We start from the raw sequence: 23,658 nt of genomic DNA on the forward strand, positions 1-23,658 counted from the left end.
CTTCTGCCTCCCAAGAAACATGGCGATTAATTGATCCCAACTACTGCAATGCACATAAGCCAAGGTTGGGGCTGGGCTTAGACTTCTCCCACCGATACACCCGACTGGAATAAGTGCACTATCCTTGATAAAGCGGCAAGCACTCTGAAGGGGCAGGCTCAGGCAACCTCATGGATTTGAAAACACCCATATCAGATGTTCGGCAATAGCTTCAGAGCTGGAAATGGTTTCCTCTCATCTACTAAACGCCAACCAAAGTGGTCATACATATAATGCAACATCTGATATTCGGCGGACCATTACTGTACCACAAAACAAAAACATTTAAGTTGGTTAACTGGTGGTCTTATAAAGGCACAAGATGCAGGCTGAAAAGCAACAGCAGTGTATCCAACAGCAGACCTCTGGCTGCTTTGAAAGGAGGGAGCAGTTTTAAACTGAAAAATGCTACGTTCTTACCAATCAGCTACTATACAGATCAACTTCAGATGGCCCGTCACAATATTCCACATCAACTTCTGGCCGACAACAACCCAGTACAGAGCTAGGTTAACTCGAGGGGTTGCACGACTTCCACCCCTTCCAGTGGAAGTTATGACACTAGATCCATCAATATTCTGCTAGTTTGAATATGGAAGCCCAGTCAGCCAGCTCCCTCCTGGGAAGGTACTGGGACCTTTAAATACCAATAAAATGTGCGATTCAAATCTCGAACTATTAGCAACTTCCATTGATGCACACAGTTTATGGAGTCATCCTGCACAATTTGAAAAAAGTGAAAGCAAGTTCCCATGGTGTGTAAACCACTATAAATGTTACTGTTCTTCGTGTGCTCCCCGTTTGATCCAGTGTCAATCCAAAATTAAACAAGAGCAACAGAGGCTAACGGAGCACTTCATCCTCTGCTGGCCTGCTATCCGCACTACTAGTGTCCCCCCTCACATAGTGTCTTTAGTCTGACAGGTAAAAAAAAAAAAAGTATCTGCTAAGCTTTACTGCAAGAACATATGTAAGATACAGAATGACTATGCTAGGCAGTAGCAAAATGTGCAAAAAATTACCCAATTCTAAAAGAGTGGCTTCTCATTGGGGTAGGGATTTTTCACCTTGCCCTAGCTATTTCCAAGTGCTAGAAACGAGCTGCTGCTGGCGTATGCCAAAATAAAAATTTGAAAGAAAGACAAATTGTGTTCAACGCACAACACAACTGCAATTCTTAAACCTTTATTGGTGTACATTTAACTCATCACCCCCCACAGAAAAAAAATGAAAACAAATGCTTCATAAATGTTACCTCTTGTGAAAGGTATGGCAAGACCTGAGCACAGATCCCATTTAACCGTTTGACGATTTCAGCCTGAAATACAAAAGCAAAAATCTCATTAGAATTATTTCAAGATGTTTATACAGTGGTCACAATCTGAAGCCCTTCCATTCAACACTTCAAACCCCTGGTTTCCTCACACCAAAGTTCTGGATGCCTCTGGCTTTGCAAAGACAGCAGATGCAAGAAACACTGGCACATTACAGCATCCACGAGTTACAGTATTAAAAATAATTTCCCTCACCTGTTTGTGCATTTCGATGTTTAGCCCATAGGACATCTCGTAATACTGAAGAAATAAAAGAAGAAGTTTCATTACCACAGTACCTAGTAGTTTCTTGTTGATGTACCTCGCAACCACACAATGTCATTCATGTAGTACATTTGCAATGCGGTCGATGCTTCAATAAATCCAACATTTTGACATGAATACTAGATAAACCTGCAGCTAAATTCATAATCTGATTTGTTTCCAGTACAGGACTAGAAAGCACCAGTGGGTGGTTTTAAATATTTCTGCTACAGTAATTACAAATTCTTGGTTGGTACATGCAAATTCTTATTCGGATGAGGCAAAGTATAAAGTGCAAACCTAGCTGGAACGCAAAATGTGCTGTACACATGGGCACACCCAGGAAATTACAAGGGTGTGGAGCTATAAAGAAGCTGGGTTGCTGTGGGGAGAGGGGGGGACACAGGAAGACGGAATGATCAAGATGTTCTTCAGATTGTGTAGGGTGCCCGTCCAAGCTATTCCACCCTCAAAATGGTAGAATGAAATACACAGGTTGTAAAACAATTAAGTCAGGTGGCAGATCTCGAAATTAGGATTGGATAAGCAGGAGCTACAAATGGCTCCTTGGTATTGTTAGGGAGAATTCTCAAAATGTGCTAATTCCTCTAGTAGAGACACCCAGCTCTTTTGCTAAACTTTGGGGCTTTGAACTTTTTAATTCTGTTTGTTTTCTGGGTTTATTTTCTTTGGTTATGGAGTTTAAACAACTCCATAGCCATCATCTTTGTGTCACACAGCACCCCCAGTGCAGTGACATGGGGAAGCCTTTAAACTTCCAAGGTTTAAATACCTTCTCTTGGATAAACGGTTTCCCAGAGAATGCAAGGCTAAACTGACTTTACTAGTAGTTTTAAATTCCTTGAGCCAGCACATACTATCTTCCTAAAGAGTGCTGGACGGGTTACCTAGTAACCTCTATGTCTAGAAACTCAAGTAGCAGTCAAATGCTACCCTTTCCTATCGAAGTGGCAGTGGTTTTACAACGAACTATCATTTTTTCCAACCAAGAACACCAGTAGCTAAAAATTGCGGTAGCCATGTTTTTCAAGATGGCGCCTTAAGCCCCTTTGTTTAAGGGAGTCCCTGTCTTTTTTTGCCATTTCTTTTTGGAAAGGTCCTTCTAGAGTTTGTCTCTGTGCGCCAAACCAGGTTTGGTCCCTTTGGTTCTATGCCTTTGGCGGGCTTCAGGATTGAAGACCACCTTTGGCGTCTGAGTGTCTGGGGTGGACAGGAAGTGAGGGAGATGCCCGAAACTCCCTGTGCTTAGTCTCTTAGGAGACCCAAATGTACTCTGGCGTGATTAGCTGGCTGACTGTCCGGCAAGGACAGCCACCCTGCTGGGTGAGGGGCAGCTAGGCTGGAATGAAAGGGAGAAAACTTTAAAAGGCGAGTCTCTTGGACTGGAAAGCAGAGTCGCCAAGTTAATCTCGACAGAAGCCCCTACAAGGGAGACTTCTTCCTTGGAGTTGGTGGACCAATCAACTCGTAAGCCACCCTGGATACCATTCTCGAAGCTGGTTAGGATTAACCAGGAGGGGCGGGGTCGGAGGACACCAGCTTGTGCGCTTGAATTACAGCTACTCGAACTGAAGGCACTCCATTTTGTCAGCATTTTCCCGATGATCCTGTGCAGGAGTCCACGCCCACCCTACCCCCCCTTCCCCACACCGCCGCAACATCCTCCCTCTTGGCCCCACGACTGAGGTGCAGAACAGTGATCTGCAGGAACCAACGTCTTCAGCTGCATCTTTTGCTTCATACTAAGGCACTGTCTAAGAAAGTATGTGTGATCTATTCTGTTAACTTGCGCATTTTTATTCCCATTGAAAGTAACAAATGTCATTTTGCTCCCATTTTAGGGAAGCCTAATTTGTTCAGAAACTCACTGGTTTGTTATTGAAGTGTGTTTGTGTATAATATTAAGTTGTCTCTTTCTAGTGAATGTTTTCTAAATGATTGGGCAATACATTTATAAGTGTTTTACCAAGAAACCTTGAGTGTAACTGTACTTGAACCACTGATTGTAAGACCTCTGTGTAACCTCTTGTACGGCTCAAATTCCCTCTTGAGATAAGCCTGACTGCTCAGCTCGCTACCACAAAACTGTAGTACAGACCTATACAAAAGATTGGTTTTGCTTACACCTGTAGTCCCAATTGTATGTGGCAGTCCCAGAGGGTACTGCATGCAATTCTGCCCAACAGGTATCTAGCCGCTACCAATGGGGAACTATGAGCTAGTGTATTACTGTGTAATAGACCAGACGATGGACAACTGTAGCTCCCAAAACCACGGACAGAAGTAACTATTACGCCACAACGACGCTTTTGAGGGAAAACTCGCTGATAGAAACATCCTCTGCCCAGGGAAGATGGAATACGCCTACTCTGCACATGGAGGCTTCTCAAGTCTAGACGTGTTCCTGGTCTCCACCACCCTCATCTCATCAGTTAAGGGAATAGAAATCCTACCCAAGGCACTCACAGACCACTCCCAGTAAAACTAGGATTAGTGTTGGGATCAGGGCAACCCCTGAAGGAAGCCTCTGGAGACTGATGCCGCTAGGGCCTCTATTGAAGAGGCGACAGCCCATTACTTCAAAGAAATCAGAATAGAGGTCATGGACATACATGCAGAATGGGGGAGGGGAACGTCATCATACGACAATCAGCGGCTTGGTATAGGACCCAACCTTTACCCAGGGAAAGACTAGAGGGGATAGTACAAGAGAAAGAAGGTGCATGCAACGAAAGGGAAGAGGCAAACGCTCCGAGACCTCAGAATAGCTAGAAAAGCCCTGGAAACCCACATGTCAGGAAAGCAGTGCAATCAATTCATAAGAAAAAAATATTACTCCTCCAGGGGCAACAAGGCTGGCTGTGAAGCTTTGAAAAGCAGCAACTAACAATTACATTGGGGCCTTGAAGAGCAAAACAGGGAAGAGGTCACGGAAGCCGGGAAATTGAAGTTCATGGCAGAGTTCTTTAGGAGATGTGAGATCTGCCACCCCACATCAAGGTGACACTACCCAGATCAAAGACTTTAGAGAGCAGGCCAGAGCCCCTTATCGGACCAAGAAGTCACCCAAGCTATATGCTCCCTTCCAAACAGAAAGGCCCCGGCCCCAACGGATTCACCAATAGATTCTTTTGCAAGGCCCCTAATCTCACATCTCACCACACTATTACACCCTTTCTCCAAATCAGGAAAAACGAATCCACAGACTACTCCTAATTAAAACCTGGTAAAGACCCCACTTATGGCCCCATTGCACTCCTGAACACCAATGCAAAAATCTAAAGATCCTAGCCACAGATTGGGCCAAGTACTCCCCCCCCCCCCCGCCATAATCAATAGCCAGACAGGGTTCATCAAAAACAGAGGTGCCCACGACAAAATTAGGAGGGTGGTTGACTTCATAGCACTGGCCCCAAAGTCCCCCGGCCGTGGGGGGTGGGGATAAAATCTCACTCCTTTCTCTCTGGGCTCAGGCATTTGACAGCATGTCATGGGACTTCCTTCAGACTGTGCTGCCAGTCTATACATTCGGCACAGCCTTTACTAAACTAGTACTGGCAAACTTCCAAATTCTATCCACCGTAGTTAATGTCGAAGGGGCCAAGACAGGCCAGGGGAATTGGGGCTGAGTCACAAGACAAGGGTGCCCACTGTCCCCCCTTAGTCTTTGCGCTAGTAATGGAGGCCCTCGCACAAATGATTAGAACACCCCCTCCATCACAGGCCAGACATACTAAGACAACACTTAATACAGACAACGCCATTTGCTTCCTCCAGAATCCCTCCAATCTATTCCCGTCCTTCTTGACAGATTCCACCTAGTCTTGGGATAAATCAGTAATCAGTAGGGATGGTGATCAATGAAACACCAGCAACCCAATTGGCAATGACATCAACCTTCCCATTCAAATGGGCAAACTATGAGCTCACATACCTGGGAGTGCAAATCACCAAGTCATACAAGACCCAAAATTCTGAAATGAGACCAAAGCTGCTCTGAAAATCTGTGAGAACCAGGAAATGTCCTGGCTGGGAAGAATTAAATGACTATCCTACTGACTCCTTTATCTTCCAGGCACTTTCAATTGTAATGCCAGTAAAGGATCTACTAGACTTGCAAAGAATAGGCCAACACATTTAGAGGAAGAAGCCACCCAGAATATCAAGACATAGTCCTGCGGTCAAAGAGAATGTGGAGCCCAGGGGTTCGGTCAGGACTGCGCCATTTCCACGCAGCGCAGATCGCCCCAATGTTGGAATGGGCTCGCTGTGATATAAGAGCCAACTGGGAAATGATAGAGCAAGCCTGCACCCGTACTCCCTTGGCACATCTCCTGTTCCAGCCAAAATCTGCCAGGAACCCGCTGTTGGAGTCCACCAGAACCACTCGAAGCTTGGGATCTGGGAACAAGAACCGACTGGCCCATTGTCACTGATGCTACAGAACCCAGAATTCTCCCCAGGCATGATGAAGTGCGCTTTTCAACACTGGGAGTCGATGGGGACTCTGAGGCTCAAAGACATTGTTCTGTTTCGGGGAGTGAACTTTTCTTTGGGGATGACCATCTTTGTCCCCAAGGAAATGTTCACTTCCCGAAATAGAACAATGTAGGTACTTCCAAATCAGGCACTGGGTCTCCAACAAGGTAATCACAGCAGGCACACGCCTCCCAACAGGAATTGAACTTCAGATTTCAGAGGTCCATAGCTCACAGAAAATATCTACTTGTTACCGCTTGCTAGAGAAAGCCACCACTGACAAATTAGCGTATGTGTCAAGGAGGAAAAAAAAAAAAAAAAAAAAAAAAAAAAAAAAAAAAAACACGCATTGGGACAGGAAGTCACAGGACTCCTGACAGAACATATGAATCCGAACTGACAAAAGCTCCAGATGAACCAAGTACAAGGAATGTGCGATAAAGATATGGTACATAACCCCTCAGATTACATGCAATATCACCAGAACACAGACTGTTGCTGGCATGGGTGTGGCAAGCAGGGAGACCTCTTACATGTTGGGGCAGTGCCACACGATACAAATGTACCAGCAAGAAAGATCAAAGACATCACTGGGGTTTGTCTTCCTATGTGCCCGTGCACCTTACTACTAACGATGTGTCAGAGGATGGCATGCTCCCGGCATCAGGCTCTAAGGCAGAGCTCACAACAGCGGCTACTGGCAGCAAAGCTGAAATTAACACTTTAGGAAATCGGACGAGTGACCGATCTTGTCCTACTGGTGGGTTACGATCTGGGAAACTGTAGCCATGGAAAAACTCATGGTGCATACAAGAGGGAATAGGACAATTCTCACACAAGTATGTTCAGGAAAAGGAGCATTTTTTTAGGCCTCAACATTACACTTACTACAGGACTAACGCTCTAGACAATAATGGAAAGCATCTCAGACATGGGTGACGCCTTTACGGAAATTAGATGCTTCTCCACCTCCCCCTTGTATTGTGTGCTCCCCAATGAATAGATTATTGTACGCAGACTAGGTCATTCTTCTGGATGAAACTCCAATCGGGCTCAAGCGCCAATTGAATGCCTTAGCTCTCTTCTCATCTTCCAATGACCCAAGGGTAAACGCCACCAAATCGATGGTGCTTACCTTGAAAGAAAAAGACACAACCTCATGAAGTTTAAGGGTTGGCACATAGTGACCAGATCCGAGAGACATCAGTAATGCTCTATTTAGGCATCCCAATCAACGCAAGCTATAGTGAAGACCCAAGGTAAATAGCATTCAGGCATAAATTGAAGATGCTGACAGCACAGGCAAGACTGATCAAACGCAGATATTTTAAATTTACATTGACACCCTTGCTCCGCTTCTACACCATGAAGCTAGTCCCTATTGTGACCTATGGGGCGGAGGAGTGCTCTCTCCAGATGAGCTGGAAGATATGGCAAACCTTAGAGGGCCTATTTTGGAGAGCCGTACTTGACCTCCCTAACTGCATACCTGGGGCTGTAATAAGAAAAGAGTTTGGACCGACTTACTCTCATTACTTACATCAGCTGGAAAACTATCTTTCTATCGTAAATGCTTACTACCTCCACCAGATAGCGGTTTTGGACAGTTGGGCCAAGCACTGAAGTCAGAAAGAGCCTTTACTTGTTGAATGGAGCTCCAAATGTTTAAGCATGTTGGTCTCAATCGACCACTGCGAAACTACTTATTGAAAGTCCAGATCTTGTAAAAAAATAAAAAAAAAAAAAAAGCTGTAAGAGCATGATTGGATCGAGTCCTCAGTGCTGGCGCAGTCATCCAAACTCTATGGCAAATAGACCTTGCTTGTTCAAGGCAACGAACTCTGCTGTATCCGAGTAAGTTTCCCTCGGCGGAGCTGCAACAGCAATTTAAGACTTTGCTTCAACATCTTCCCGACCAAAGAAATTCTCGAAGCAAGAAAACAGAAGTACGAGAGACTATTAATGTCGACTTTGTGGTCATCCAATGGAAACACTTCGCCATCTCATCATGAGTTGTCAGGGCATCATGGACATTCGTCGCAATCTACTGGGGAGATTTTTTGTAAACAATCGAACTTTAACAAAGACAGACATTTGGTTACAGCTGCTCCAGGGCTCAAGGTTATCTATAACTTTTGCCCTGCTAGAGATGGTATCAATCATTTCTTTTACAACTTGAGAAGTGAGAAAGAAAGCTTATTTCTGCATAACAAGACTGAAAGAAGCTGCCAACTCTGGCTGAACTGGTCCTTTCCTCCCACCTGTATTTTTCTTTCCTTTTATTCTTCTCCCCATTTCCCCTCTTCCTTTTCACAGCAATTGATCTAAATAATAGTATATGTTTTCAGAGTTATGGAATGTTTCTAGAGTTATGGGATTTGTTTACTTCAACTTTTTCTTGGTTTTTTTCTTCATATTGTCTTTATGTTGAATTTGAACTAATTGGTCAAAAGCTTCTTTTGAAGCTAATACTCAAAAAATAAATAAAAGATAATGGACTCTGGATGGAGGGGCACATTAAGTAAAAAGTAGATCTGATCTATCGAGCAGGAGGCAGTAAGTGGGGCAAAATATACATACACACGTTCATTGGTTAATTTGGTTTATAGTTTAATTGGGGATATGAAAAAATCAAACGAAATTGCAATGATTTTAAGTTGATCTAATGCCACGTTCATTGAGATTTCAATAAAAATACTATTGGAAAAATAAACAAAGATGGTTCTGAGCACAATCCCAGTCCGCCACCTCATGAAGCAAAATACCCCCTCCCCCACCCCCCCCCCACACACACACACACACACACACACACACACACCTCCCCTCTTCCTCGCTCCTCAGAGAGTAATACTACATTCAATGTCATCTTCCCCAACAAGGGCATGGCATCAATTCACTTCAGGCTGGTGTGGATAGTTAACCTTTTTGGGGGAATGGGGGTCCAGTTTGTACTGTAGATCCTGTTTAAGCTAGGTTTCATCACAATTGCATCCAGAGCATGCACTCCTAATGCGTTTAAGAAACTAGCCATTCCCAGTGTAGCATACCCCATTCTAGCATATCTTGAAGGTCAATATCAGTCAGTAATTGATAAATATTAAATATTGGAATGACCACTGAATGCTTCCAGGAAATGGGCATAGGTCCCCATGACTCAATAGTAATTGAAAAGGTTAAACCTATAAGTAACTGAAAGGTAAAGGTCTATCAGATTGAATGAGAGGTATGCGCATTGCAAGAACATTATCTAAGTTATCAGTTACATGGGCCTCGCAATTGTTAACCTTGTTCCATTGCAGAGTCCCTGTGATGGCATAAGATTGCATAGTAGCAGAATTACAGAACCTACTGGGTTTCACCATTTAGAGACTGAAACGTTGAGCTGGTAATTAACTAGTTGACACTGGAACTACTGTGCCCTATGTGAAGGATAGGTTATTTATAATGCGCTTAATATCGAGAGGTTTCAAAGCACAGACCCGGGGATCAAACCAGTATTGCTCTTAGTCTTCTTGCTATCAAGGCAAGCATGTTGCCCCAGAGCTATCCTCCCGAGGAAAGTATATTCTGTATGTTTGAAATAGTGGAAGGTGAAGGTGACCGCTTAGGCACAGAGGTACACTGTCATTTGAACAGCAGCGGGCAACCCAACATTGATAAAGATGATTAAAGAAGAATAAAACTTCCAAGATCCAAAGTTAGTTGTCCAATTGGAAAATGGCTTATTGGCAGAGGCGGTCATTCATTATCCCTTCATGATTCATAGATAGCATTGAAGCCAATCCAATGGTGAAACTGGTAAAAAACACTGTCCACTAGGTTTGAGGCCTCAATTTTACACCAATAACCAACATAAGGCTAATGAATTTGAACATACAGGGGCCCAATTCCCACATGAAAAACAGTATCCTTAATAAGCTCCAAGAACTTGGGCTAATATGGACCTTCGACAGGAGACTCCTCTCCTGCGAGATGTCTGCGAGATGGTTCTGCATATATGGTGTGTCCTCCCTCGTTAAAGGCTAACCATTTTGATTATAAGTATCGGCGGTTAAAGATGATCAGGGTTGACTGATAGGAATTAACCTTCAGTGCAAGTTTCGGTCTCTTGTCGATAAATAGAAACAAGACCAAAAATTACATTCTTGCTAGATATAGTCCAGTTTCAGAAAGGAGAATTAGGCGAAGGCTGTTTAATTTGGTCTTGCACTTAACTATGGATAAAAATTCAACCAGACTCAGACAGCTCGTCCCCCAGTTTCTCTTAAACAATTCAAACTTACATTTGAGTGACAGCGAGACACTTCCACCCCACTACTAGGGACTACACATGTATCAAAGCTCAAGCATGGATTACTTTTTATACTCAGTCCCTGGGCTCCATCCTCCAATAAAATAACATGTCAATCACCACATAACACAGGACAACACACCTAAACACTTCCAAGAGTGTGGTCCCAAGCTCCAAAATTACTCGCTACTTAAGCATTTAATCCCAACAGGGGTTTTAGTTTTGCTACCAAGAGAAGAAAAAATAATTGCTATAGTCAAACATACAGCATGAACCGCATGCGTTTCTTTGAGACCCAATACAGGCTCTGGGGTTCTCCGAAGCTGTACAGACAGCTTCAGGCCGCTAGGTCATAGTTGAAAGCACTCGGGCACCAGAAAGTCAGGCTTTAGCACATCGAACAAAGCCCAACCCATCAGGTGCAAATACTATAGAGAAGCTTCAAGATTTTGATTGACAAACTCAGCATTCGTAACCAGATAAATAGTTTGGAATATTAGGATATTCTCTGCATACAAGATTAAAGACTCCTCCCAAAAGTCATTCTTACTTTGCTTCAATCTGCCACATTTTTTCCCCTCAATAGTACAGCTCTAGAAGCACCAATAACTGAAGTGGAAGTCTCAGGTGACCCTCCTAAGCCAGACTGGCTACGACAACTTTTACAAGCAATTTGCTACTGTTCTCACCGCTTATCCATTGCCCATCTGATCATTTAATAATGAGGCAAGATACTGAAAATGTTTTGAAATATATAATTCATTGCACTAAGTTATCGTGCACATTAAGATCACAGTAAGAATAGTTTCTTACTGTGGCACCATGTGTACTACTAATCGACATCAATGGGAAGTATGGGCGAGTTGGGCAGACAGCAAGTAACTTTCCGTATCGAACTCCCTACCGTCCCTTGGGCTTCCAATGATTGCATGGTTAGCTGTGAAACGCTGAGTAATCCCTTTGCTCAGATAAAAAGTATTGGCGATTGCAAATAAGAGAATTTCTTATTAACTAATGGGAAGAGTTTGAAGTATACAATGGTTTATAGAGAAGGGACATTTTAACTGCTATAATTATTCTGCCACAAGGAGATCTCTTGTTTAGCCCATTGGGAAAGCTCTTGTTGAGCGTGTGCAGGTTGTTGGTGGGGCTAAGGGGACATTATGCTGAATAAGGTGATGGGATTTCGATAAATCTAAATATTGGTCTGTTCTCCATATCTTGGTTGCAATGATTCTGAAATTATAGAATTTGGTTTTGTTGATCTTGTTTCGAGACCTGGCAGAATTTGCACTGAGGGGAAATTCTTGGGCAAGGTGGCAATGGAATTGTGCACCTTATTGTCCCGAACACCAGGAAACACCATCAATGGGTGAAATGACCCGAACACAATCAAGCAGGTAAAGAATAAACATTGTGAACCCAACAGGTCTATAGCCATCTTAAATTATGGAAGAGAATACATTCTAAAATAGCAGCCAATCGCTAGTTGGTCCAGATCCGACTCACTGTGACCAAGTAATAAGACATTAACACTTGTATGCCAAAACGTGGCTTCAAACACCAATGCATAACTTTTGAATCAATAACTACACTGGTCCTTCACTGAAGTGAAAAGTTTACTTTCAGATCCAATATCTCGCAGTGGACCAGTCAGAATCAACCTCTTTCACCTCTACTATTTACTCTGAACGATGGAAAATCTGTCCCAACAAGTGTTCGCAATAGGGAAGCTACAGAAGGAATAAATATGGTACATTTGCAACTAAAATCTCTATATGCAGAACCTTTCTTTTATGCACATTCCATTGCCACCTTACCCAAGAAGGTTAATTCAGTGCAAATTCTGCCAGGTCTCAAAGACCAACTAAACCTTTCAGAATCCTTGCAACCAAGACCTGGAGAACAAACATTTAGGGATTTATCGAAATCCCATCACTTTGTTTAGCAGCAGAATAACCCCACCAACACCCTGCGCACACTTTAACAAGAGCTTACCCAATGGGCCAAACAGATCTCCTGGTGGCAGAAAAATGAAAGCAGTAAAATGCCCTTTCTCCATAAACCATTGTATATTACTTCAAACCCTTCCCTTAGTTATTCCTAAGAACGTTTTATTTGTAATCACCAATGCTTCCTTTTATCTGAGCAAAGGGATTACCCAGCGTTTCACAACTAACAATGCCAACATTGGAAGCCAAGGGAGGGTAGGGAGTTTGATACAGAATGTTACTTGCTTTCTGCCCAACTCGCCCCTACTTTCCATGAATACGTTGGTTAGTAGTACACCTAGTGCAACAGGAAGAAACTAAGTTAATGTGCACGATTAACTTGGCGCAATGAATTTTATATTTCAAAACATTCAGTTAAAACATCTTGCCTCACTTATTAAAATAGCCCATTGGAATGGACCATTTTACTCCCTAAAAATATCCTCTTACCCCAACAATAAATGAGTACATTCTTATCTGGAGCACTGCTCACATTACCCTGAAATATTAAGGCCACCCTCAGACTGAGTAACCTAGATGCCCAACACCCTATCTAGTACTACACACCGCTCCATTTTCACATTGTTAGAGGGCCTTGAAAGACTAGACAATAGTAGAAGGGCGTGAATACCCTACAGTTGAGTTACTTTCATCCTCTCAAATGTAGTCAGGTTCACCCATTTCCAAGTAGGTCATTTGATCAAGATGCAAGACTAGACAAGTGGGAGAGAAACTACAACTGAGCTACATTTGGACTCAAAATGAAACTCCAAGAGGTCAATATAAACATAATTACAAACGACACTGACAAATGCAATCACCAACACCAAATGAGAAACGGAAACTCCGCATTAATCTGTATATAAGTAGTTGAAACAAAGAAGCTCTTCTAATCTGGCTTTTTTCCAGACTCCCCCCCCCCCCTTTTGTTTGTTCAACCAGCGAGACCTAAAAAAAAATATTTTCTTTTGAGTTAAAAGATCTTCATGCTAGTGCTTTACAGTATATTACAGCAATGTAAAACGCCTCAAGAGATAGATGGTTTCAAAAGGTTGCAAGCTTCACCGGGACAGGAAGAGCAAGCAGTTGCATAAATACTCTAACGTCACTGTCAGTATATGCAGCACTTTGAGGCGGTAGTGGAGAAAGACTGTAGCAGAGAAATTCTGCAGTATTCCGAGTTATACAAACTCGGAAAGTAGAATTAAACCATTTACTATATTTTTGGCATGAGGCTCAAAACAATAAAAACTAGCACTGGCTTCTTCACAGAAACATTTGCTATTCCGAGTGAACAGTAATTGTTTGAATGTACAGAAGAAAAAAAAAAACATGCTGAATTATAAGAGGGCTGGCTGGCACGGTTTAAAACATTCCAGCAGGAGCAACTCTTATGGCTAATACCAAAAGCCCAACCAACAGTATTGGGATTAAGACAGCTTGCTTTAAACATGCACATTAAAGGGGTAGAATTGTCATACAATTATTAATGCAGTTTGAGTATGCCTACATTTGCCAATCTTGTATCTGATTCTGTATTCAGTACAGAAAGAGCATAAACATCTATTACCAACTAGCCACAAAGGAAATCAGTTAACTAAAGGCAAGGGGCTGTTTTTACTTTTATTACTAGCGAATGTGGATTGAGGGGGGGGGGGGGATCTAAAAATTGGACGCAAGTAACAGAGGGCACATTCAACTCCTCTTAAGCGGGTGGGGTTGGTGGGGCAAGGGACAAAGACTTCAAGCAAAGTAACTTGTGTGCACATGACAATTATAGAAACATAAGAATGGTTTGGCCAGGGGACCGATTCTGATAAATCCAGCCCTATATGTTGATCATACGCAAGATTAACATGGAACGTATTTTGGTTTGATCCACACACAATTTAATCACCTATGGAGGTCTGAACGGGGGATTTGATAGTAAGGCAATAGTTCAGCTACCTAAAAATGAGGACAGTACTATGCGATCAACTGCTCGATTCCCATTCCCACACCCTAGCCTAACCAGCCCCCAAAACCTCAGATGGATACTAAATACACCTCTGTGCATCCAGTAGGTGCACGCAGTGACTCCATCTGCACCCACCCAAAGAGCTTGCAATTATGAGGCCTCTTGTCACATCAGGAGTCGGGCAAGGTATTAACAAGTAAAACTTTCAGTACTGCTGCTTTAAAAAAAAAAAAAAAAAAAAAAAAAAGTACATGGTATAGCACTGTGCTTTTAATGCATTACTGGAGGGCAACGGAAGAAAAAATGAAAACCTGTTGAAAGTGACCACATACCATAACATAATGACGCTGCATTTCAGATTTCTCACTGGCCAGTTTATCACACTCCAACTTTAAGCTGAAAGTAAACACAGGAAGAGTTAAACCACCTTAAGTGGTCACAAAAAGGAATAGTACAAGGTTATTAATTAACACCCAAGGTCTTAAACATCAAGTACCCATGCCCGTCTTACCTAGGTTTTATTGCTCTCCTCCACCCAGGACTTTTGCACCCATGTCTTAATAACCATGCTCCCAATACTGACTGATACTTTTGCATGGCACGATCAGGGACATCTGCATATTTTCGCCAGTGAACAGTACGGGCAACTTTGATGCAAACATCTTGGTGTACTAGTATTCCAGGGACTCCTTAGCACAACTGCTCTCCCAAACTGTGTTGTCTAGAGTGGTTGATACAGCTAAAAAACAATAGCATGTCTAGAGTATTTTCCATTCAATTGCATACCCCTGCCGATTCCACTTCCCAGCTGGACCTGTGGCATGTTTTCAGTCATCTTCAACATAGAATCTCTGTGTGCTTTTCCCTTTGAATCCCTTAACTAGATGATTAAGGAATTTAACAATTGCTAGTTTTTCCCAATGCATTTCCCTTCCATCTGCTGTGCACCCCAATTAAAATTAGCAAGAGGTCTAGAAACAAGGTTGAGGGACAGAGGTTGCATCAAGCTTCGACCTCCTCAAACCACCACTGGAAAAGAATGAAGATCTGTTGAATGGCACCAGTCACAGAAAATTGCTCGCAGTTGGCTACTAGCATGGACACCTGTGACGAAAGCAGATTTATAGCCTCAAAGAAAACTTGTAAAATATAGGTTTAAGCTTCCATTTTGAACAATGTACACACGTATCCACTTACTACAAAGCTACATGCTTTGGTTACCTAAGCTAAACACAAATCCGCAAGTGTACACCAATTAAAAAAATTAAAAATATAACATTCTACATTTACATGGATTAATGTCCATCCTGATGTAAGCAACAAGATCCATCAAGGGACCTAGTACACCATCAACCACCACATCAAATCCCTGTATATTTTGTACTCTATTCACCCTGCACCAAAAAGCCTTCATTGAGGATACACTAGATTTTCTCTTAACCTCTGAACCCGAACGTAACCCTTAAACCCTAGCCCCCAACCCTAATGTAACCCTTAAACTAACCCTAACCCCAACGTAACCCTTAAACTAACCCTAGCCCAACCCTAATCTAACCCCTAATCCTTCGATGGATCCATTGAATTTTATTCAACGAAATGGCCATTCTATGGAATGGTATTTTGATGAAGAAAAAAAACGGTTTGCCATTAGATGCATTGTCATTCGATGGAATTGCTGGCTACCATTAAATCTCGGATCTTCATTTGCACTCCTTTCAAGCGCCCCTACTACAAGGCCCATTGGCCGTTTTATATTACTATTCTCAGGTAATTTCTCCCATCCTCCATCACTACCGCATTGTGAAACATTTCCGATGCTCTGTGCTCCCCAAAACCTTTGTAGACAGGCACCTGGCTTCCTCAAACTCTCCCTCACATTCTTCATCATTTCTCCACGTTCCCGTTTCCTTGCGATACTACATGAAACCCTGGTCGACCCACTCTACAAAGCTAGCCCTACCCAACTACAGTTGGTCGTGATGTGCCATTTACTTTTCTTTAGCGCCTCAAACGGAATTGGCCCTGCAGTGCTAGTCTGCAGGCAAATACCCTCTTACTAACAATCAGATCCTGGCTAGGTCACCCATATACCCTCCAGAAATATCTCCATAATCCTCAGTCAATTGAACCCCATTGCCTGTGAGAACTTCAGGGGAAAAAAAAAAACTTTCCTTTGAAACAGTCCAAAAACTCGACAGCCCTGGAGTCCGCCTCACAAACCATCTGAACCCATGAGGTCCACCAGGACGATTATATACTTTTTCACTCTCCGCTGACCCACAGACTGGACCCAGCATGTCCAGTGCAACAAACAGTAGAGCAATGGGTTCTAATGACTCCATGCAATGCGAGTGCCTTATCCGCCTCCCCACACGTGCTACCACCCTTCTTGACCAGTCACCTCTATAGTTGCATCCAGCAACAATCTGACTCCTTTAGTCTCTGCCACTGCCAAATGGCCACTACAGCCTGCCTAGAATAACTTTCCCCTCATACCATGGGATGGCACCACACGTCCTGCCTTGCACAGGTGCCCTCTCCAGACCAATTTCTTCTTTGACCTTGTGGTACAGCGTTAACTCATGCGAAGACCACCCATGTCAACCATTTATGAGCGTCAGGCGATCCGATTCCAGACCGGTCCTTTCTTGCTCAGTAATGGTCTCCTTGCAGACCAAGAACACCAAGTTTTTAATTTCCTTCCAGTTGCACTCGGACCACTGTAGACAGAAAACCCGCAAAGACATTGCGCTTTCCCAGAAAACATTTCAAAACCAACTCATGCCCTTGCACGGATGTGAACCACCCAATTATCCTCCATGAAATTCTCGCCCCCCCCCCCCCCAGCCCCTCATTATTAAACACCTCAACTAAGGGTTTGTGAACATTTTAAATAGCCTCTTCCACAAGAATGCCCTAAACCCACTGACTGCCCACACCACACAAGTGCTTCCATCTCAATATCAGGTCTCCAACTTGATGCAAAGGCAATATCCCGGTCAACAGCATTTTTTCTCTGCTGCAAGATGACAGCCCCTCCCACCCAACACTCCCGCCCCCAAAGCTTAAATCACTCGCATCTGTCCTCACACTAAGCTACTTGCTCACCTACCGCCGACAACAAATAAGCTCGCGATACCTCGGAACTATTGTATAAAGTTCCCTGACAAAAGACTACAGAAAACATTCATGAAAATGAGATTTAACTTAATGCCAACTCAAGAAATCAAAGCCATTCGGACAAAATCATTATCCAAAATATGCAGATTATGCCCAGAGACACAAGAGGTGGAAACTAAGAAACTTACTTCTGAATTGCGTAAAAACAGCACATCTGCGAGAAGCGTTACTGTCACCTTTAATGCACGATGCGACGCTTCGAGAGGAAGACACATGGTGGTGTCGCCTGGTTACAGGTGAAAAGACTAAATGGTCTACTGCGGCGGTAAAGATGCTGGAGGCTGCACTTAAACTAGCAACAGAAAGTGATCAGTATCAATTAACAAAGCTCTACCATTCTGTCTGGTTTTTCTTTGTTTTATTGTGTCTTCCTCATTTCTATTCTATTTTTCCCCATACAACATTGTTCTTTTTCACTTGTGAGATTTGAGACGTGATTTCTTATCAAATTTTGTTTTGATTACAGACAAGTAAATAAAAAAAAAAAAAAAAAGTAAAAAAATAATCTCACAAATGGTGTTGAAATTCCCCAAGCCGGGCAGCACTTTCTTCTTAGGTCTCCAAATTCTCGTTTGATGTTCCAACTCTATGACCCCGCCCCCTCACAAACTAGGAAGCCCTCAACATATCACACCCCATTGACTCTTTCAGTCCACCAACCCATCCTCTAATTTTGACTCACTGCTAGCATCATTTCTTTGACCTCCTGCCCCAACCCCTCAAACCCCACCCCTTCCCACTAGCCCCTAAACCCTGACCTAGCTAATTCCCCTTCTAAACTCCCTCCCATCATGAAGCATGGCTATTGAGAGATCATCTCCAAACTAGCATCGTCATCCCAGTCTTCTCCGCCCTACATAGCCAGTGCGGCCCCACTGGATTCCTAGCTTCTGCGTCACTGCACCCACCTTGTGGAACTCTACCCCCAACCTCATCAGAAATGTAAGACTCCCAGCCTTCAGAAAACTCCCAGCCTTCAGAAAACTCGAACAAACACGAATAACCAATTTTCTGTATGTACCTACTCACTCTGTACCAGCACCGCAACACCCCCAGGTCTAGGTGCTACAAAAATCCAAAATATATCAAGAAAGGTGTTGTGGGTTTGAAAAAGGAAAAATAAATACATTTTAAAAAAGTTGCATGAAATGTGAAAGTAGGACAGTCCAATTGAGCCAAGTCACATTCAACAATGCCTCGCTAGAAGTTCACCTCCAGTTCTGAGCCACAAGAGCAAGGTATTCTGGGTATGCAAATTAGCTCAAATGCAAATCTTTTCTCCAGGAAATGGTCTTTGTCTAAGAGGACAGTGCTACTTTATGCATCCCTTAATCCACCCAAGACAGACCTTTATAAGGCAGAACCCACATCACACTGTATGCAGAGCACATCACTTCCACCTATGCATTTTCTGCCCCATCCCCCTCAATCTCCTACCCACATGGATTCTCAGCAGTTCTTGCCATTATTTGCTCCTTTTAAGACTGCCAATTCCCTCTACATGGGCACTACAGCGGATCAGTTCAGTAAACAAATCCAAAAGTCGGCAGCTAGACTCTGCATTGCCCTTTTGCCTAGAGAATAGATCACCCCCTGGACTTCGAATACTACACTGGCTTCCAATCAGCCGACAGGCGACCTTTAAGGCCATATGCATCACACACTGGATCGTCCATAATACTAGCCCAGAATTCCTACAGGAAAAGAAGATGGGGCCCAGCCCATTGCATTCCTCATGATCGTCATACAGCGAAACCAGAATGGGAGATCAGTCTTCTCTCTCCAAGCCCCCAGCATCTGGAACTCCCTTCCACTGCACATCCACCGTGAAGGTGACTACCTCGCTTTCAGAAAGACCCTCAAAACCTGGTTATTCCCTGCAGCATCCTGAAAGAGCTTCCCTTCTCTCCCTCATCACAGTATCTTTCACCCCAAAACAGCTTAGCGGGTCGAGTAGAGCACTCGCTTTGACATCTGTGCAGAGCCTGCTAACGCAGGTTCGAATCCTGGAAGGGCCAAACTCAGCCTTTCATCCTTCCGAGGTCGATAAATGAACACCACACACCGTGGGTAATAAGCAGCACTCAGATACGAGTGGGTTCGTAGCACTATATAAATGCCAATTATTATTACCATCTTATACTTCCAGCATAAGCCCCTGGGGTGCCTCGCTATTGACATTCAGTGGATTGGAAAAGTGATCCACAAATATTTTGGGGTGGACTATATGGAATGCAGATGGATTTTGAGACAGGAAATGTGATTTTGGTGGCAGATGGATTGAGGGTGGGCAGTGTGTTGTGCGTAGATGGAGTGGGAAGCAATCTGTTGATCAATTCCTGGGGTGGACAATGTATTGCACTTGATAGGCTAGTCTTTTGGCCTAACAGATGCTAGAAGACATAGCATGATATACTGTAAATTGCACTGACTTGTACATAGAAGATGTGGGTAGGCGTGGTAGTGCATTTAGAAGATTTCAAATGGTAGCCTGTCGAACGATTTACAGGGACAACCTGTCCATTGAGCCTAGGTGGACAGACTGTTTATAGCACTTGACCATTTACAAGGGTAGCCTGCCTTTTGCATTAAGATGTATTAGGATAGCCTGTTGATGGCCCTTAGAAGACGTATTAAGATACCTTGCCTATCGCACTTAAGCCTTGGTATTGCTACTAGAAGATTCATGATGTTAGCCCGTCTATTGCGCTTTGAAGAATTATAATTGATTTATTTATATAGCGCTTTACACCAAGGCGCTGTACAGTGGAACAACAAAATACAAAACAACAACATTTAACAATGAGAGCAAAATTTACATCTTGAATCATTCAACAAAACAGTGCAAAGAGCAATTAACTTAGGGGGGTGGAAAGGGGAGAGGGAAGAGGTTGTGGGGTGGAGGGGGGGAATAGGAGATGGACAGGGCGAGGGAGAATGTAAGGGGAAAAGAGAGGAGTAGGAGAGGGGAGACAATAGCCAATTCGCACAGACTTGAAGGTCCCCTGCCCATTACACAGAGGACGAGCACAACCTGTCCATATACAGACGATCTGACTGCACACCTACATCCAAGATAAAGCTGCATCTGAGCCTCGACGTACGTATTCAAACACCAATTCGGTGGGCATACCCCGCAGGCACGGTTACACAGGCATCAGCATGCAGCAACCTACAAACATCCGGTGTAGCTGTACACATAACAAGTCCCTTGCACACTCTACTGAGCACCTCACCAGCCATCCACATGCTGGACCTTCATGGGTAGCTTAGTAGAGCTCGGCCAGCTCACCTAACTCCTTGTCTTGGCCAAATGCACACTCAGCCTAATCCTTCTGGCAAATTTCCCGTACCGATCCCCAGAGGGCATTCCCACTACAAGAGCCTAATGTCATAATGGCGCTATATAAATTACATACTAGAAGCTACATTTCAGCTAAACGCACAACCCTCTTTACACAGTTCTCGTATTTCCTTACACCTCTCTGCAAAGTATCTCTAAAACTTCTACTAATACTAAGCCAAGGAATCTCATAGCACCCTACTTATCCTTGGGTGGTTCCAGGATTCTTATATCCAAAATCAATTCCTCTTGGAATTAGACCCCCAGCTACTCCTAGTCCAGTGATCTCACCTGGTAGCAATTGAGAAGTGATCGGCTTGGCACAATATGTCAAGACTGTCCTAAACCGCCAATCATGCTTCGTCTTCCTGCAGTTAGGTCATAGTCATACTAAAAAGTACACCACCTTTCATGCCCTTCTAAAGAAGATACTCTTGACAAAGAAGCAGCCGAGAAGACTGAAAGGCATGCTTTTAAATCCATTAGTGCCCCCACGAGTGAAACGTGGTGTAGTCCCTTGAATTGTGGTAACGTGGTGGTATGCTAAGGCCAAGTCCAGCGTACTTAACAGCAAGCACCTGCAGCTAGGCTCACCAATTGGCCAATGTTCAGTAGCTGAGGAAACGCATCTACCACAACCCAATTAAGGCCCCTCAGAACAGAGCCTCACCTGCCAGTTCTGTCACACCACAATCACAGGACAAACTCATTTGAAGGCTTCCACTGCCTCAATAACCCCTTTCTCCAGCCTTGAGACCTCCATTTTCACATCTCTCAAGGTAATCTTAACACTCCTTACCCAGGATATAATTATTGGTACTGCACCTTTTTTAATCCGTATCCAGTGGTGGTACCCCCCCCCCCCGCCGGTCTGCTCAGACAGCCTGTCTTCGTCAATGGCAGCAACGAGACGCTGCACAATCCTGATGCACATTTCACTTTGTTCATCCCAACTTAAATTGCCTACCTTTTCTGAGACTGCCAACTGTCCCCTTGCCTTTACACTCCAGACGCGCTACAAACACTCAATGTCAATATGTGCTCCCCCATAGGCATTTTCCCCTCACATCCAGTGGTTTTAAAGGCACACCCTTGAAACATCCTACCCACACATTTGTAGTAATGATAGTATAGTCGGACCCAGTATCTACCAGCATGGGTTCAACTTGCCTAACTGACCAGCTAAACCCTTTCACACACACATTTCAAGCTCACTACCCTCAGTCAGTCCTCTGATCTCTTGAGCAACCCCAGTGAGATGTGTTCAGGCGAAGTACTCTTCAGCACTCCGCTCTGATGCCAGGACACGCTCCTGTATTGGCTAAACGAAAGGTGGTGCCCCAAATGAAGCATTGCTGGGACTGTAATGACGGACCTAGGCAAATCAGAAAGACCCAAGACTCAAACCAAAATTCCAAACCCCTCATGGACTCAATCTGGGGCAACGCCCCCTCATCCCAACACTGTGCCTTGATAAAGACCCAACGTCGAAACGCATGTCGGCTGACCACCACAAGACTTAGTCTACACTGTAATAATAAAAATCTCACTGTAACAGCCGCATTTAGCACGGGAATCAATTCATCTATAGGATTTCCAATTAATGTATTGCGAGGTAACCAGAACTGTCTACTACCTAGAGGTATGGGTTCCCCCTCTACCAACCTGGGACCTTGCACATAAGCATCAGGACTACAAGACTAATAAAGTTTAGTGGCGGAGCATTCAAAAACTAGCCCAATCACCCTCTGCTACATCCCATACTAGTGCAGCCCAAGAGCGGTCCCGTCTCGCACCACTATAACCAACCCTATAAAGTTACTAGCAGGCCTCACGCCCCTCTAGGAAGCCTGGTTCTGGCTTTTGCGCCCACAAGCCAGATCAAAAACCATCCTCATTTGAAAAAAGAAAAAGCAAAAGCTGCCTATTAGAGCACGCTGGCTTAGGTGAGCATGGGGAACAGCTTCATTAAAGGCCAGACCACTGCTGAGCGAAACATTTTTGCATTATAAAGTGAGCACAAACAAGCCAGCCTACTGCATTTGAAGTCTGGCGCCCAGGGGACAAAAAGCTACTAGCCAGCCACAAAAATGCACTTCACCTCTATTCTTTTGCCAACAGTCAAATATATCACTAGCTAGTGAGTGCACATTGTGCACCCTGTGACGCTGTTGTATGATAAGGGGAAAACAATTAACATTTTCCTCAATTTTAGGGCATTGAACGTGTCAAACTCACATTTTACATAAAAAACTGCTCACAAATCAGTATAGTGTTCCCAGATCACCGTTTCTCCAGCCTGGAAGCCAATTCTGTGCCACATTCACTTCTGTTGCACACCGTCTCTCTCCACTTCATTACAAACTTTATTACAAACAGTTATGTTAACCAGTTTGCTCAATCATTCGTAGTACAATATATTGAGAATGACCTCGGTACTAAGTTTTAAATTACTTTGCTGTATACCATAGACTACCTTGCATCAAACCCTGGAATATATGGCGGGAACAGCAATACACCTACATTGTCAAATCGGGTATCATGCAATTGATCATGAGTTACGAATACGCCAAAATACCCTACCCTCTTTGTTACCTGGCAATCGCAGAATTATTCATTAACTGATAAATCATATCCATGGTCGAATCAATTTGAGGGCATAAGGAAATTACAACTAATTTCACAACGAAGCGTATTGCTACAGCGACCCCATTTGGATCCATAGGGTGGAAATTAAATGAACATGCAGATCTGGTATCATTAATTGCCCTACAGCTATG

The 23,658-nt window shown here is 43.6% G+C and overlaps 1 protein-coding gene across 4 annotated transcripts in view; it reads right to left on the reverse strand.

The window, feature by feature from the left end:
- TLE5 (TLE family member 5, transcriptional modulator) overlaps positions 1–23,658 on the reverse strand; it is a 272,205-nt gene that overhangs the window by 227,486 nt on the left and 21,061 nt on the right. For all 4 annotated transcript variants that reach the window (XM_069648274.1, XM_069648267.1, XM_069648285.1 and 1 more), the window contains exons 3-5: positions 14,688–14,751; positions 1,569–1,613; positions 1,295–1,357 (exon numbers count right to left, since the gene is read on the reverse strand). In XM_069648274.1, the coding sequence (XP_069504375.1) occupies positions 1,295–1,357; positions 1,569–1,613; positions 14,688–14,751 (172 nt within the window). The remainder of the gene's footprint in view (positions 1–1,294; positions 1,358–1,568; positions 1,614–14,687; positions 14,752–23,658) is intronic.

This window comes from Ambystoma mexicanum, chromosome 1p, assembly GCF_040938575.1.
Source record: "Ambystoma mexicanum isolate Mex_15411 chromosome 1p, UKY_AmexF1_1, whole genome shotgun sequence".
Taxonomy (NCBI): domain Eukaryota; kingdom Metazoa; phylum Chordata; class Amphibia; order Caudata; family Ambystomatidae; genus Ambystoma; species Ambystoma mexicanum.